At 43.3% G+C, this 17,339-nt stretch overlaps 1 protein-coding gene across 3 annotated transcripts in view; it reads right to left on the reverse strand.

Annotated features, from left to right (window-relative positions):
• The window catches only part of map3k14a (mitogen-activated protein kinase kinase kinase 14a), a 57,460-nt gene that overhangs the window by 13,135 nt on the left and 26,986 nt on the right, over nt 1-17,339 (reverse strand). Inside the window, exons 1-9 of one of the 3 annotated variants that reach the window (XM_038779060.1) lie at nt 11,888-12,068; nt 8,763-8,993; nt 7,871-7,940; nt 6,535-6,757; nt 5,098-5,748; nt 3,887-4,024; nt 2,175-2,304; nt 422-553; nt 55-153 (exon numbers count right to left, since the gene is read on the reverse strand). In XM_038779060.1, coding sequence (XP_038634988.1) covers nt 55-153; nt 422-553; nt 2,175-2,304; nt 3,887-4,024; nt 5,098-5,748; nt 6,535-6,757; nt 7,871-7,940; nt 8,763-8,979 — 1,660 coding nt within the window. In that variant the 5' untranslated portion in view covers nt 8,980-8,993; nt 11,888-12,068. Of the gene's footprint in view, nt 1-54; nt 154-421; nt 554-2,174; nt 2,305-3,886; nt 4,025-5,097; nt 5,749-6,534; nt 6,758-7,870; nt 7,941-8,762; nt 8,994-11,887; nt 12,070-17,339 lie in introns of those variants that run through there. The other 2 variants (XM_038779062.1, XM_038779061.1) reach the window with 2 other exon arrangements.

The raw sequence follows: 17,339 nt of genomic DNA on the forward strand, positions 1-17,339 counted from the left end.
TTTTGTAAAGGTCGATCCCAATGTGCTCAGCATATAGGTATAGTTAACTCTTACCTTGTGAGGTGCTCGTTCCTGCTGATGTTAATTGTGTGGAATGTCCAAAGTCACAGATATAAACCTCCAAGCCGTGCTGTGATATCAGCACATTGTCCGCTAAGAAACATATAACATAGAGATGGTCAACATTGGGTAGAAACTTTTACGGTCAGCAAGTAACCTGCATTGCCTCGGCTAAAAGTAAACCTTACTTCAGCTTTTAAAAGATACAAATACATCAACATCAAAGGGATTAGAGTAAAGTTAATTTTATGATGATATTGGCCAGTGTACACATTCACTGACTCATCAAAAATATACCTCCTGATGGACCAATAGTAATGAAGAGAATCGAATATGGAGCACTGGTGAGTCTGGACCTTACCTTTAACATCTCCATGCACAATTCCATGGGAATGTAGATGTTCCAGTGCCTCCAGCACATGCCCCATGTAATGGAGAGTCAGAGCTTCAGGTAAAGGCCCTTTATTCACTATTAGCTGTGCGACTGATCCACCTAAAGGGGGCAAGACAAATGCTATGGATATGGAAAAAAAAATCTAAAATGTAATTTGCTATACGTTGGTGACATTATGGGTCTTCAATACTGGCAGAGTCAATGCCATCATCTGCTGCTTTATCCAGATACTGAGGTGTACCAGCCTACTGAGATTTTCCCCATTGACCTTGGACTGAGCTGTGCTAAAATGTGAACAGAGCCCAAGGATTCATCAGGTTCTAGATGCCTACATACACTCGACTGTCGATGTTATTATTTACAAAATAGATCCAGGCAGAATAACTAAAATCTAATTTTATAAAATTTAAGCTTGACCACCTCTAACCAATGCTAATTTACAATAAAAAGGGAGGCAATGGCATACTGGTATTGTAACTGGACCAGTAATCCAGGCTAATTCTCTGGGGACCTGGGTTCAAATCCCTGGCAGATGGTTAAATTTGAATTCAATGAAGAAAATCTGGATTTCAAAGTCTAATGATGACCATGAAACCATTGTTGATTGTTGTAAAAATCCATCTGGTTCACTAATGTCCTTTAGGGAAGGAAATCTGGCCTACATGTGGCTTCAGACCCACACCACTGTGGTTGACTCTTAAATTACCTCTGAAATGGCCTAGCAAGCCAGTCAGTTCACAGGCATTTAGGGATGGGCAATCAATGCAGGTCAAGCTAGTGGTTCCCACATTCCATAAATTAACTTTTTGTTTTTCAGTGCTAATTTATCTTGGTTACCCACCAACTTACTTTTTTTATTCATTTACATGGTGTGGGTATCGCTGAGCAGGCCAACATTTATTGTCCATCCCTAGTTCCCTTCAGAAGGTGGTGGTGGGCTGCCTTCTTGAACTACTGCTGTCCATCTGGTGTAGGCACACCCACAGTGCTGCTAGAGAGGGAATTCCAGGATTTTCAGCAACAGTGAAGGAACAGCGATATATTTACAAGTCAGGATGGTGAGTGACCTGGAGGGGAACTTCTAGGTGGTGGCGTTCCCAAGTATCTGTTACTCGTGTCCTTCTAGATGGTAGTGGTCATGGGTTTGAAAGGTGCTGCCTAAGGGATCTTGATGATTTCCTGCAGTGCATCTTGTTGTCAATGTTCACCAGGGGGTGGAGGGATTGACTGCTTTTGGAAAGAGTAGAAATCAAATGGGCTGCTTTGTCCTGGATGGTATCGAGCTTCTTGAGTGTTGATGTCTACAAATACTTTTTTGTGATGTCTAACATAATAAACTGTCTTAGGAGTTCACAGAAATATATACAATCAAATGAAAATTGACCGAGAGTCAAAGGAGAAGACACAGCGTCATAAGCTTGCTCAAAGTGGTAGGTTTTGATGAGCTTCTTTATGAAGGAAAGAGACCCGGATAACTTCACCAGTTAAAAAAGATAGAATTTAAAAATAATGGTTGTTGCAAATTTAAATCATGCAAGTTCAGAACAATTTCATTGATATATCAAATTTCAAAATATTCCCCAAGTCATTCAGCATAGAAAATTAATCCATTTTATGACTCCTTGAATCCAATAACGGGCTTGTCAAAAAGGAGCACTGGATGAAGCTGTATTTTCATAACGAGAGAAGAGGTGCACTCATGCCATGGTTTACATCTCACCTTGAATCAGCTGCATAAACAGAGTGATCATCTCCCCTTCCCGTATTCCCCCGTACAGTGGGACAATTCGCGGTGAGTTCAACTTACTCCAGGTCAACAACTCTTGTGGTTGGAAATTACTCACATGAATCTGGAAAAGGAGGGCAGTTTTAATGGACGATGCATTGTCAGATAGACTCTTTGTACATACAAGTTTGGATACCATTAGCCCGAAATCTAAGCCAGGATTCAGAGCCAAAGGGCAAATTCTGGGGCAGTGCTGGGCCACCTGCAGTCCGGGGGCCGCATGTGTAAGGGCTCAGAGTGCAGCCCACGAGACATCTTGTTGGTTGTTGGCCATGGACAGGTTCGACAGGCTCCACTGACTTCCATCTGCATAATATTTTTTTCCTATCGGTCAGTCTAAAATGATGTGCATACAAAGCAAGGACATTTGGAGTGAGGTGTGTGCTGATTGCACATATTGGCTGAGAGAGCCACGCGCTCCCTCTGCATCCAACCTAAACGTACATTTTTATTTTGTTTTTACCATTTGAAGTTGATAGTTCTAATAATATTTTAATGTTTAAACATTTTCTGTAAATAGTTATGAAATATTTTGTATGTATTAAATGTATTCAATCACATTCATGGGGATATGGTTATTGTTCACGCCCAATTTCAATCATGTGGCCCACTGAGATGACAGAGGACCACTCATGGGACACACTCACCAGCCTCGGTTGCCATTCACTGTATTGAGGTTTTAACACTGTCCGATTGCTAGGTTTATTATAATTTAAACAAGCAACACTAAGTACATGAATGTTACAGACGGGTGAAATACTGGGCAGGATTCTCAGGCCTCCCAACCGTGTGTTTTTCTGCTCCAGCCGCTATCAATGGGAATTCCAACTGAAGCCACCCCACACTGCCGGGAAACGTGCGGGTAGGGGCGCACATCTGACGGGACCAGACAATCCCGGTGCCAGCTAATGGCCGGAGAATTATAGCCACTGTAAACAGGAAACTTTGGAGGAGAATCACACTGCCACTACACTGGGCAAGAATGGTCTCGGTTTGCTAAATTGCCAGTTATTTTTCTTACTCAGTGTATGTTTCAGTTTCTCAAAAGCTCCTCTATTTTGCCCCAAGCTTTTTCGGTACTCAGCCACACAACCTGGTCTAAGGCTCCTGTAGATACCATGCTGCCAACAGGAGAGCTGATGTTTCCTCCCCTCTCATTATAAATTTGGTGACACCTTTTGGGCTGTTAGTTCCTCATCCAATTAGCCATTTTCATGTGCAAGCCTTGAAAGTGAGGGTTGGCAAGCTATTTAATTTCAAAGAGCAAAGCAGCGGAACTGAACGCGATCCTCGCCCAACTTGCACAATCTACGAAATATTGCTGCATCATGGAGGAGGAGCAGGAACCAGTCACTTATTATCCCTTCCCAAATTATCCCTTCCCTAGCCTAGGGACATTTCACAGGGGCTCCCTGGCTAAGATTTACTTAACACAGACGGAGGATCGGATAAAGATCTTTTGGTCTACATGTCAATACTGATTTGAGGTGCTCCCCATGTGAACTGTAATGAGAATTGGATGAAAGATTTCTTTCAGTATTGAATTCTACTAAAATAGCACAGAAACCCAGGTAGTCCAGTTTGTGCTATTGACTCAACTACTGCCTAGATATTATCCCAAATACAATATGTCCTGTAATACAAACCCTTTTAGCAGCACAGGTAAAATTAGTGGCGTGATCCTTTGCCATATAGACTTCTCCAAACGTTCCAACACCCAGACGAGTGGAGATGAGTGACCACTGCAGGTTTTCTTTGTACTCGTCATCCACAGGAGTTAGTTTCTGCATGGTGAAAGAGAAATCTATTTCAGTGCAGCTCTAATTTATGAAAACAAAACGTCAGCTGAAAAAGCTTCTATGTTTCGAGACTATAAGCCCAGAGAGTTGACCGCGTTGGCTGCTCACAATCATGAAGGTTAACAGCTCACCCCTTCTCAAATGTTGCCAGCAATTTTCTTCTGAGGCAAGAGATGAGTAGCTGAGTCAAGTGTTAGCTTGTTGAGTTGAACAGTTTCTGCCTGTGCCAGAAGTTTGGATGTTGAATCCCCACCCTAGCTAGGACTTAAGCACAAAACCCAGCCTGACATTTCAACAAAGCTTTGAGAAATTGTCAGAGGATCTATCTTAAGGATGAACCATTAAACCAAAACCCTATTTGTTCAGACGGGCATGACAGTATCCGATGGATCTTTACTGAACCCGAGTAGGGAGCTTGCATGGTGTCCCGGCCTATACATATCCTCAACCAATGCCACCAAATGAATTAACTGGCCATTCATTTGATAATTGGTTGCCGAATCTAGTGTGCAAACTGGCTATCCCTAACTACAATTCAAAAACAGGTTGGCCACAAACCAGAGGGTTTTGAAAGATGTGATATAGAATATAAGTGTATTTTTACTCTTTTAGATCTTCTGAACATCACAATCCAGTCAGAACCCAAGAGAAACATAAAAATAGCTTGCTCCTGCATCACAGCTAAAGCCAATTAATATTCAATGAGCAGAAGGCAAGGAGACACTCAAGCCGATTCAAGCCGACAACATCAGCTGGCTGCTCCTTCAAATGGCTTGGTCGAGAGACCACACCCTCCTAAAGCAGAACGAAGTAGGGTTTTTCAAAGGGAGGCCTTGACCTATCAAACTGCTCTCATATATCCTTCCTGACCCTAATTAAGACCTCAATAGATGTTTAACTGGAGCTGCTCAAGTATCAGGGCGAAAGCTACATAAAATGAGAGAAGATTTGATTTCCCCTATTCTCTGATGTCTTAAATGATGGTAATGAGTCAACTAGAGTGCCAGCATCACAGTAAACTACAGTGTAATTTAGCACCTTATATGTACCTTACATACCTCATGTTGAAGGATGCCCTCGTTGGTTTCTGGAAGCTTTTCCTTTTGTTTCCACCCTTCTGAATATGTTGCCCACTGTAGTGCATGATTTCTCAAGAACTTTAAACTGTCAGAGGTAACGTGGTCCTTCCCACCATCAGTTTGGAAGGCAGAGAACTGTGGGGGAGAGGTCTCCTCTGCACTTATCGAATCGGGAATGCGTATTCCAGTGTCCCCTCCCTCATCATTGATGTAGAGCATGGCCACATTATTTTTCAAACAAAGTTCCTGCTTTTTGTGGCAGGCACGTGTATCAATTGGATGCTGGTTCAATTCAGGCTGTGGCACTTTGTCCATGCTTGGCTTCCATGCAAAGTTCTTTCCCATTTTTGGACAGGCCACACTATGCACAAGTCCACCATTTTTCATGAATGATGAGGGAATGGGCCTGACGTTGGATTTCTTCACTCTGCCCTCGAAGTGTTTGATATCGAAGTACATATTCTCAATCCTTTCATCTTCTCGGAAGCGGTTCTGCAGGCCCAATCCACAGAACCCATGTGAATTTCTCTCGGCCGCAGTGAGGTGAGCTTGTTCAAGCTCACAGCGGCTGCTGCCACTGCTGGTGGTGCTGCTGCAAAAATCGGAGGTGCTATTTTCTGCATCATCTTCCTGAAAATAAAAATATTAAACTTCACTAATCGAAGGATCACAATCCATTGTAAATCTGTAGGACCGTTACAGAGCAGTGAGTAGAATTAGCAGAGGACTCTCACTTGCCAAGCTCGCTTTACAAAATAGGAGGCCGTACTTATAGCCTTTTTCTTCTAAGACAAAAGAAGGGTGAAATCGAATTGAAGAAATGCCAAGAATTTGGGGCTGGATTCTCCATTGCGCCGGCCAGCAATGGTTTTCCCATTGAGGGACAGCCCGCCCCACGGGCTCCAGCAAAAAGGAGAATCCTGATGGCGGAGAATTCCGCCCCAGATGATGGCAGAGAGTTGGTGTTACCAACCTTCCAAGGTTCTCCTGGAGCCTACAAGAATTAAGGATTAATTTCCCAGCTACTGCAGCAAGCAATCCTGGAGGAAATTCACATGGGTATTTAAAAAACATTAAAAAAAAAATTTCTTTGAACACTCTTATTGGATAACTAATTAACGAGAGTCGGCCCACATTTCTGGAGAGAACGAGGGTGGCAAGTAAAGCAACACTTGGATTTGAAACGTTAACTCTGCTTCTAACTCCTGAGAAGCAGAGTTAACGTTTCAAATCGAAGTGTTGCTTTACTTGCCACCCTCGTTCTCTCCAATATTTTTGGTTTGAACAAAAGGGCAAATTGGGATCCAAGTTCATGCTAGAAATGTGACCATGGCTCAAGACCATCGCAGAAGGATAACTGCGGATCTATCTAAAACTCAAGCATAAAGTGAGGATCGGAGAAAGGACGTCACATACTTGTACTGGTATTGGAGGGCAGCTCTCCTGCTCAGGGGTCTTTGATCGCTTTTGCAAAGTTTTGGTCCTGCCTTTGACCTTATGTTTGGATTTCCTCTTCCCATGCTTCCTTCTGGGATGCTTATTGAGCCCTCGATCCTGTTGGAACCGAGGCAGTTGCCCTTCGACCACCTTAGCCACATTGTTTGGAAAACTTTCAGGATTCAACCTTTCTGCATGGTTACTGGGAAAACAAAAAGATCTGGTCAAATAAATAACAACAGAGATGATTGTTATTGTGCTTTTCTCACATAATTCATTTTTAATATGCTGTACAGTATAGCCCTACAAACTTAAAGTTACAATGTTCTTAATCCTGGAGAAAAGCAAATTACTGCGGATGCCGGAATCTGAAACAAAAGGGAAAATGCTGGAAAATCTCAGCAAGTCTGGCAGCATCTGTAGGGATAGAAAAGAGCTAATGTTTCAAGTCCGATGACTCTTTGTCAAAGCTTTGACAAAGAGTCATCGGACTTGAAAAGTTAGCTCTTTTCTCTCCCTACAGATGCTGCCAGACTTGCTGAGATTTTCCAGTATTTTCCCTTTCGTTTCATGTTCTCAATCCAATACCGCTTATATTTTCAGATAGGTTTTCAAACTTTTTTTTAAATAAAAGAAAAGCTTCATAAATTGGCTTGTTTAAAAGATGAGAAATGATGTAAGTGAGGTCGTTAAAATTATTAAGTAAATTGATTATTTAATTATCGAGAAACTATTTCATCTGATGGGGAAATCCAGAACAAGAGGGCACAATATTAAGATTAGAATGAAACGGTTCAGAAACGAAATTCAGATGCACCATTTTATTCAACGGGTAGTGGAAATCTGGAACACTCTATCCCAAAACCTGTCCCCGCGCTCTCTGTGATGTTGAGGTTAATTGGAGCTTCCAAGAATGGGACTGATAGATTTTCACTAGGCAATGGTACAAAGGGACACAAAGGAGGGTGAATGGATTTGAAGCAATGGTTTGTTTGAATGGTGAAACAAGCCAACTTTTGTATTCATGTACCTTCCCAACCACTGTCACAAAGCTCTTTTCTCAACTTGCACACCTGGGATAGACTTCCACTGTCCATTAAGCAAGCTGCTTTTCACAGGAACCTGTGTGTTACTTTCCAAATTTCTCTTTTACCATTATCAGTGCTATCCCTCAATAATTGTGCATCACTAAGCCATTGTGATATCCCATGACATTAGCTTTTATCCTGTTTCAGGAAAGCCTTTCTCTTCCTTTAAACCAGGAACAATTGTATTGATGATGCACTTATCTGCAGAATGTCTGAAAGCTCCTTACCTGTAACTGTTTGGTGTTGCTATAAATTGCGGCTTCTCACAACTGGGAATGAGCTTCTGGTTCCCCACACCTATAAAGACAAATTACCTGTTACAATTTGCATAAAAGGCAGCCTGCAGCCAGCACAATTCTGGAGTGCCATATTAGTCCAAACAGAGGAAGCTGTCCCAACTAATTTACAAAGATTATTGCGTGCAGCCAACTTAATTTTGATTTTTTTTGGGGGGGGGGGGGGGGGGGGGGGGGGGGTGAAAACGGGCAACAATTGCTGAACTAATGACATTTAACTCACAGCAACTGAGGGGGTAATAAATTCTCAATGGCCAAAATAACTGGTGGTCCAAGGAACGGGCAGTCTGTAATTTCTGGGTGTCTGTTAAACGGATGGGTTTATGGTTCCAATTCCCTTGCCAATTTTTTCCCCCTGGTTATTCAGGAGGGTTTTGTTCCAATATGCTTTTAAAATGACTTTGGATTTGCAGTTAGATCTTCAAAAACACAAAACTGGAATGAATTTGAACACTTCCTTTTTAATGCAGTGCTTCAGTCTTAAAGGGAAGCAGTGGGTGATGCCCTTTAACATCAACAGCCAACTCATCAATTGGTGCTGTTGACATAACCACAATGATGGGCTTGGATTAGTTTCCATCTCTGTTTCAGAATGGATTCGTACTGTTAATTTTTAACCTTTTGGAAGGAAGAAAAATGTTTCGAGAACAAATCCGCATCTGTTGACATTTTTTGTGTCTGGCAACCAAGAGCATCGTTGCAACATAATAAAAAAGGGCTGATCCGCCAGATCAGTAACTTCAGTAGACTTCCACCAGTCCTCTACTCAACGACTGCTGCAATTTAAGGCCAATGCAATAAAACACCAGGATTCTCTACCTACCTGTTGCTTGTGCGATGTATGAATATTTGCTTCCATGTTCGTCCGTTTCTTGTTTTGCCGTTCCCTCGGTCAAAACTTTCTCCGGGAGGCACATTTTTGTACAGCGCTTGTATTCGCTTATCTCAGATCTTTTACTCTCCATCTGGCTAATCGGGAGTTCCTGTTGGTCCCTGATGTCTGATTCAGCGGTGCGTCGAGATGAGCGTTTGACTGCCATTTCCTCTATTTAATCTGGAATGCAGGCAACAACAAAAAACAGACTTTATAAACCAAGTAGGAGTTCACTGTGCCCTTTTGGCCAAGTGACTACTCACAATGGCTGGCCAGGTAACACCTTGTTGTTTTAAGATAGAAGATGGAATTTTCTGCCCCCGCAGGAGGCGAGGAAGGAGGTCGGTGGGCCTGAAAATGAGGTGGGTTGATGTTAGATACCCGACACCTTCCCATTTCCACCACAAGTAAGTTCACGGCGGAAAGGCCCAAGGTCAACCTTCCTCCCCCCATATGCACTTAAGACCTTTGAGCCGTCAGTTGACTTAAGGCACATCTCCACCTCTCCTACAGTCATGCGGCCAGTGTGACTGGTTACACTGTGTGGGGGAGGGGGTTGGAGATCCCTCAATCTGCACTAACCTGTGCATGATCAAGGTCTTGGGGCAGCCGCACACTCACCTCCCTTGCTGCCAACTCCCATAACCTCCCCTCTCCTCACAACCCCCACTAGGCCCCCTAACACCACTTACCTTTTTCGTGGTTGCTCATTGATCTTGGGATCCGTTGGGAGCAGGGGGTTCTTTCTACACTGCCATCACTGAAGTTAATTTATAGAGTGTGCTTGTGTGGCAACTTGTTGAAAGCACACATTGCAGAACAATGTACATCATTCATGTGCCTCTTATTTTAGTTATGGAAGAGAGCAGAAAGACGTCTATTCGTTTCACATCTTTCACAATCTCAGGATGCCCCACAGCAGCTTACACCCAAATAAAGTGTGGCCACTGATGCAATTTAGAAAACTGGCAAGCCAATTTATGCATAGCAAGCTCCCACGAGCAGCAATTAATAATCACATCATCTATTCATGTATTGATAAATGTGTACCACAAGATAGCATCCAGCATTCAGAGGCAGGTCTACAATATGTAAGAGATAGTAGACTCAATATACCAAAACCACCACTGGAGGCTGGCACTTGCCTTTGGATCTGTCATTTTACTTTCGCCCTGGGAGGGCATGCTCTCAATGCAGCTGTACAATCTTGCAATACAATTTTGGAAGCTTTTGAAATTATGGATCTTCTTGTACACACAGTGGAGGATCTATGTATGTACCAATCCTGTGCACCGGGTAATAGTTTTTCCAATGACACAGTAAGTGTAACTTAGTCACACAGACCAGGAAATGCTCATTCTGGAATGTCAGCCTATATAAAGTTTGCTGTTCTCAGCCAGGATCGGCCTCAGTGACGTTTGGTTATGAGAAAGAAAAGTAATTAGCAACGGTTCCTGTTCTGGATTGCTATTCAATGGCCCTGGTTAGATTATTGGTTTTGGGTGGGGGGAGGGGGGGGGTTTGAAATGGATGGGTTTGGATTTGATGCCCTTGTGGTGCCCTAGTGGCACTTACTGTCCTCGCTCACGCAAATATTGACTATGCGGGTTGCACAGCCAAAAATCATGGAAATATTCTTATTGTACTCTAGCTTGGCAGCAATTGTTCAGATGAGGGGATGGGAGAAATTCAACAAGTGAATGGGGTAGCATTTACAGAGACCATTCAGTCCAACTGGTTAATACTGATGTTTACATTCCACCCAAGTCACTATTGTTCAATAGGGTGAGCATGACTCAAATTGCCACTTTCATAACAATGTCCCAATTTATCACATTCACTCCTCACAAGATGGATTTGCCTCAGAAAAAAATAAATTGCGCACATTTCTATTTCTAATTTGACAGACCTGAACATTATACATGTGGAGAACAAAATATTTTGACACCCAGTGTTGGCACTGTTTACTTCCAGGGTTGGTACAGCATAAACCAGGTGGAGAGCCAAACAATCTTCCAACTGACAGACTAAAAAGGGAAGTGTATACAGCCAATGCAGATTATTTCATTTCTTTCACGTAAGTCAGCTCTGTGGTTTGTTCGAATGAAACTGGCATCGCAATACTAACCTGCTGTTGGCTGCATGCTGTGGAATTGTGCCAACTAGGAAACGGGTTGAGACTACCTGCACACATTCCACTTTGCCTTTGAGTGGCAAGATTGAGAGCGGAATTTTTTAGACCATGTCTGGACTGGGTACACGGCCAAGTCCCAGAAATAAAACAAGTTTTACAGCTGCAGTCTGCTTAATTCTGAATTTAAGGCAATTTTCACTGGATTCAACCCAAGTTCTTCAAGGGCACACAGGAGCACTTTAAAGCAGCTAACCACAAACGCAGAAAGCGAGTCACCTCTGACAACAGTTGCATTGGGAATATTGACCATCAGAGTAAAGTGGCACTGCAGCAAGTCCACCATGGTACAATTTTGCCTCAGGGAAACTCATTCCAGGTTAAAACCTGACAGCAGCCAAAACGATAGTACTACAGTATCGCTACCTTGATCAGAATCAGTATATTCTAAGACAACATCTGCCCCCCCCCCCCCCCCCCTCCCTCCCCGGAATTCAGCAGAATGGAGAAGGTAACGAGATCGGAGTGTTTACCCGAAATTGCTAACCAACGTGACACCACGAAAATAAACCCGCAATGATGGAAAGTGTGCAGTGTCTCAACCTCACAGGTGCAACAGCACCAAACTGCGTCGATACTGGGAGGCATAGAAATCCTTGAAACAATCAAATCGCCTCACAACAATTTCAAGTCCATTTTTTGAAGGAGGGATAGATAGGAAATACATGTGTTTCCTGGTCTGAAAACAAGGACACAGCTAACTTTCATGCTTTCAATGACCGCCTAACTGATTTATCCCTTCATCTTCAGAGCAGTTTCCTTTGTTTTTAACAAAAAGCTCTTGTATACATATATATCTTGTATTGCCTAGACCCAGTCGAAATACATGCCCAGTCCGTGTCTTTTTTTAAACAAAACCTATGCAAAGCTGTAGCATACATACCCACGGGCTGGAACAGAGGCGATGGGGTTATACGAGTGCTCTGATGTTGAGAAACGGCTTCTGCAGAAAGGCAAACAGCTCCGGGGCTGTTCAGTTCTCAGTCTCCTCCCTCCCCCTGTCTCTCGCTGGAAAGCAGCCACAATCTGAGCCAGTAACACAGAAGCGGCATGACCTCATCTCCAACACCTCCTGCCAGCCATTGGCTGCTCTTGTTCCTGATTTACAGGAATAGCGATACCTCATTCCAGGAAGTTTTCTCAACTGAAAACAGGGTCCGGCTGGTATGAGCATGTCCCAGTTTGTGTGGCAGATCGGGTGTAACAGCGCGGGTACGTTTCTCAGGCCCATTGTGTGCGTGTGTGTGTTGCAGCAAATTCTCGAGGAGCCCAAGACTTGGCACTTTGATAGAAGCAGATCGCCGCAGTAGCAATGAGATGTTGCACTTTGAAGCCCCGTCTGCTCTCTCTCTCTCTCTCTCGGATGTTTCAGACCCAATTTTGAAAAAAGAGCAAGAGAGTTAGTTCTTCTGCCCACTGCCCTGGCCAATATCTCTAGAACAGATTATCCGGCCATTATCAACTAGCCGCTTGCGTGGGAAGTGTGCGATTGTGCAAATTGGCTTCCGCATTCTTCATCATAAGTGACTACACTGCAAAAGTACTTTTGAGTTGTGTACCTTTGCGTTCAGTGAACAGTTTGAATCTCTTTCCCCATGCTCTGAAATAATTTATGTGGCACTTCATTAGAAAATATCTCAGCACTACATTTACGTATTATTTTTCTTTTATCGGTGACTAGCTATTGAAGGTGGTAAAGCAACACAAACCCCGCAGCCTCACCAAATTGGTGAATTTACACCAGAGTTTTACAGCACAAAAAAGGCCCATCGTGTCTTCACCAATCTTCAAGCACAACTTAATTGCATTTGGTCAATAGCCTTGTATGCTATGGTATTTCAAGTGCCCATCTAAATGCTTCTTAAAAGTTGTGAGGGTTCCCACCTCTACCACCCTTTCAGTCAGTGAGCTCCAGATTCCTACCACCCTCTGGGTAAAAAAGCTTTTCCTCAAATCCTCTCTAAATCTCCTGTAGTTAACCGTAAATCTATGCCCCCTGGTTATTGACCCCTCTACCAAAAGGAAAAGAAAACAACCCAAGCCTATCCAGCCCCTCTTCTTAACTGAAATGATCCAGCCCAGGCAAAATCCTAGTGAATCTCTTCTGCACCTTTTCCAAGGCAATCACATCCTTCCTATTGTGTAGCAACCAGAAGCACGCACAGTATTCTAGTTGTGGTCCAACGAGCATTTTATACAGCTCCATCTGACTCGGTGCCATCAATCTCCTTTGTAATCGGATGCTCAAAACGTCACCCGGAACTCCAATTATGGTCTAACCAATGTGTTTTACAAACTTACTATTGTTTCATTACTTTAATCCACTAATCCCAAGACTGCGTACTTCCAGCTCTGTAACATGGTACACTTCCTTCCCTGCCTCAGGCCATCAGCTTCAGAAAGCCACAGCCAAAACTTGGTCACCTATAGACTTGGCTATCCTTGGCGAGCCTTCTATCTTTCATAAACTTCAGCTCACCCGATTGGTCACAGTAACTTATTTGTCTGATTATCAAATCTTCCCTTTCACTGAGCAAGGTTCCATGCCAACCGATAAGACCCACCTCATATCTGCATGAGAATAATCTGAACCAGTCTTCCTCAGGCAGGGTTTACATAGGTTTTAACGACATACCCCTGTCATTTGCTAACAACACAAAATTTGTTTCACCAACAAAACATTGTTTAAACCAACCAAAAAAAAATTCATACTTCATTAACTGTCATGTTTGACTAGTTGTAAGTAAATGAGTTGCGCTTTTCCCCACAGCACAACAACAATTTACAATTTACTCCAGCTAAAGCTGTATTTTAATTACTGAGTAACATGAGTTTTACTGGATGCCTTACTAATGTAACTGATTCATTCACTTTCTGGGGGCACAAACAATAGGTTTGAATTATTGGGACCAGGCTGCGTGCACAAGTGCAATGTCAAGTTCAGGTTCTATGCTAACTTGTATGTGGTGGCACGCAGCAAACCAGAAACCAGAGCTCAGTACAGAATGCAGCTCCAACAACACTGTCTTGCATTCATATCAGGAAACAAAGAACCACAGTCAACAAGATACTTCAGAAGTACTGTCGCTGTTGTGATGTAGGGAAACATGGTGAGCAATATTGAATTCAGCAAGATTCCACAAGCAGCAATGAGATAAATTAACCCAATCTGTTTTGAGCAATATGGTTGAGACATGAATATTGGGAACCACACCAGGAGAGAACTACCTTCCTCCTCTTCAAATAGAGCCATGGCATATTTTAGCCAGAACAGATGGGGTAGGCAATTCCTCAGTTTAATCTCGTTTAGAAGGTAACACCTCCAACAGTGCTGCACTCCTGCATCCGAAGGGACAGAACGGCCCCAATGCCATGTGGAGAAATGTCGCATGTGACGATGAGAGGCTAGGCGGGATCATAGTATGTCAACAACCTGGAAGACGTTGTTTTTTCACTGGTCAGAAAGCCGCTTCCTGCAACCCACTCCATGCCCCTACTCCATGCCAAGGCCTAGTTTTTCTTTAGACGTAGATGCAGGGGGCCAGCAGTGTTGCGAGGTTTGGAATGAACTTGCTGTAGTAGTTTACTAGCCCTAAAAAAAGCGAAGTTCTGATGCGTTCATAGGGGCGGGGGCCTGCTGAATGGCATGCACCTTTTCCGCAACTGGGTCTAAGCCCTCACGGCAAGGTCCACACGATAACCCAAGTACACCACAGCTTTTGCGTGAAAAACACACTTGGCTCTCTGCAGGCAGATGCCTGATTCTGAGAAAAGCCGAAGTACATAGGCACAGGCATCGGGTGAGCACATGGGTGTGTAGTACTGTTCAGTAGAGAAGGTGTGAGAAGAGATCAGTTCAGTCCATAAGAGGGTCATTCAGGAGTCTGGTAACAGCGGGGAAGAAGCTGTTTTTGAACCTGTTCGTACGTGATCTCAGACTTTTGCATCTCCTGCCCGATGGAAGAGAGAATAACCCAGGTGAGAGGGGTCTTTGATTATGCTGCCTGCTTTCCCAAGGCAACAGGAGGGGCAGACAGAGTCAATGAATGAGAGATGAGTTCACATGATGGACTGGGCTGTGTCACGACTCGGTTTCTTATGGTCTTGGGCCAAGCAGTTGCGACTGCGATGCAGCCAGATAGGATGCTTTCTATGGTGCATCTGTAAAAAATTGCTAAGAGTCAATGTGGACATGTCAAATTTCCTTAGTTTCCAGAGGAAGTATAGGTGCTGATGTGTTTTCTTAGTCGTTGCTTCGTCGTGGGTGGACCAGGACAGATTGTTGGTGATGTGCACATCTAGGAATTTGAAGCTGTCAACCAACTCCACCTCAGCACCACTGATGCAGACAGGAGTGTGTATTTCGTTTCCTGAAATCAATGACCAGCTCCTTAGTTTTGCTGATGTTGAGGAAGAGATTGATGTCATTACATCACGCCACTCGGTTCTCTATCTATAGCAACATTATATTGTACGTGACCAGCAGTATGGAAGTGGGGGCATGAAACAAATGGATGGCAATCATGCAGGGTGAGGGATGGATGAGGTTTCAAGTCAAAAGAAATAATGTTAATTTATATTTGGCAAAAATATACAGTGATTATATTGCACATGTTGCTTTTAACTTTACACAAGCTTGAATAAGGGTCATGGTTAATTCAATCCAACCGTGGTGCTGAATTAAATGCAGATATTTTCAGACAGAAGATTGCATCATGTGAAGTGCTAAAAAGCTGCCAAACCTCCTTTGTGTGGTATTTCGAGTGTGCAATCCATGTCACGCTGCCTGTGAGTGAATACAGATGATTCTTAAGAGGCCAAAGTTGTGGGAAGCTGCACCAGGGGCCACTCAGAGACAGGAAATCAAACCATTTGAAATCTGGACGCTGCATAATGTTTGTATGTAACTGTCTGAAACTGGGTTTACCTAAACAGAACGGGACTCGCCAGGAATGTTTGCTCGTCTAGTCTACTAATTACTGAAAATATAGTCTCCTCTTTGGCAGAGAAAATACACACTGGAGGTTTGAAAAACACTTTGATGGCCCAACGGTGACAGGCAACCATTATGAGTACATTTTTTAAAAAAAAGATTTAATGGCAGTACAATTTGATGCATCATTGACGGTACTTTTTTACCTCTCAAATAAGAGTCTAAACTATAAGGGACTTCAGCAGGCTTGTATCTTCACCCATGCCGGACTTAATTAAAACTGAATTTCTGCCCTGAAACAAAAGAAAGTTAAATATTTTTCACAATTTCAGGGCATCCCAATGCACTTCACAGTCAAATAAGTACTTTTGAAGTACAATTTACAAAAAAAAACACGGTCGCTAATTTATGCACGCAAACTCCCACAGTTAGTAATGTGAAAATGATCTATCATACTAATGTTGGTTACGGGCTTAATATTGCCCAGGGGACTTGGCAGAACTTCTCTTGCTCTTCTTCAAAATAGTGGCAGGGAATCTGTGATATAGGTTACTGAACTGGTAAACCACAAACCTAGGGCAATGGCTCTGGGTTTCCAGCTTTGAATCTCCCCATGGTAGATGGTTAAATTTGATTTTGAGTTTTCAATTGAACCTCCTGTGGCAGGCGAGGCTAACTAGCCTCCATCTCACCCGCTCTTTCCACCTGACATGCAACCTGTTTGGTCACATTATGTACACACCTTCCTTGGCCATCAAGTCCTGGAGTGGGACTTGACCCCTAGAGTTTCTGGCTCAGAGGCAGGGTCGCCAGGGTACCACATCATCTTCCACCATCTATCCCATTAACCACAATAATCATTTTAATCACCTCGGTTAGATCATCCCTTCACATTCTATACTCAGGCAATATGAGCCAAGTTTGTGCAAGGCATCCTCATAAATAACTCCTTTATAATTCCGGTAAATCTGCACTGCACTCCTTTCAAGACCAATATATCCTTCCTGAGACGTGATGTCCACACCAAACTCAGTACTCCAGTAATGTCTAACCAGTATCTTCGATTCCTGTCACACAACTTCCATCCTTTTGTATTTCAGCACGCTTGACAGACATCTCTTCCAGAAAGTGCAAAAGGAGAAAATTCTGCACTGCATTTGAGCAGACAGAGCTGTCACTTTTTTTGGGACGACATTATTTCTAACCCAAGTTGACAGAATCAGCATCTGTCCCTTTCAGCGCTAACCAAACATTACAAACAGGGGCCAGGGTTTTACTGGGAAGCAGACTGGGAGATGGGGAGCCGAGTTCGCTCAGGCAGGCTATTACCACAACTAAAGGCCCAATCAGGGGACTTTCTGTGGTGCTATTGGCATTTTGCCGACAGCTGGTGTGGGCATGG

The sequence above is a fragment of the Scyliorhinus canicula genome, chromosome 19, assembly GCF_902713615.1.
Source record: "Scyliorhinus canicula chromosome 19, sScyCan1.1, whole genome shotgun sequence".
NCBI lineage: Eukaryota > Metazoa > Chordata > Chondrichthyes > Carcharhiniformes > Scyliorhinidae > Scyliorhinus > Scyliorhinus canicula.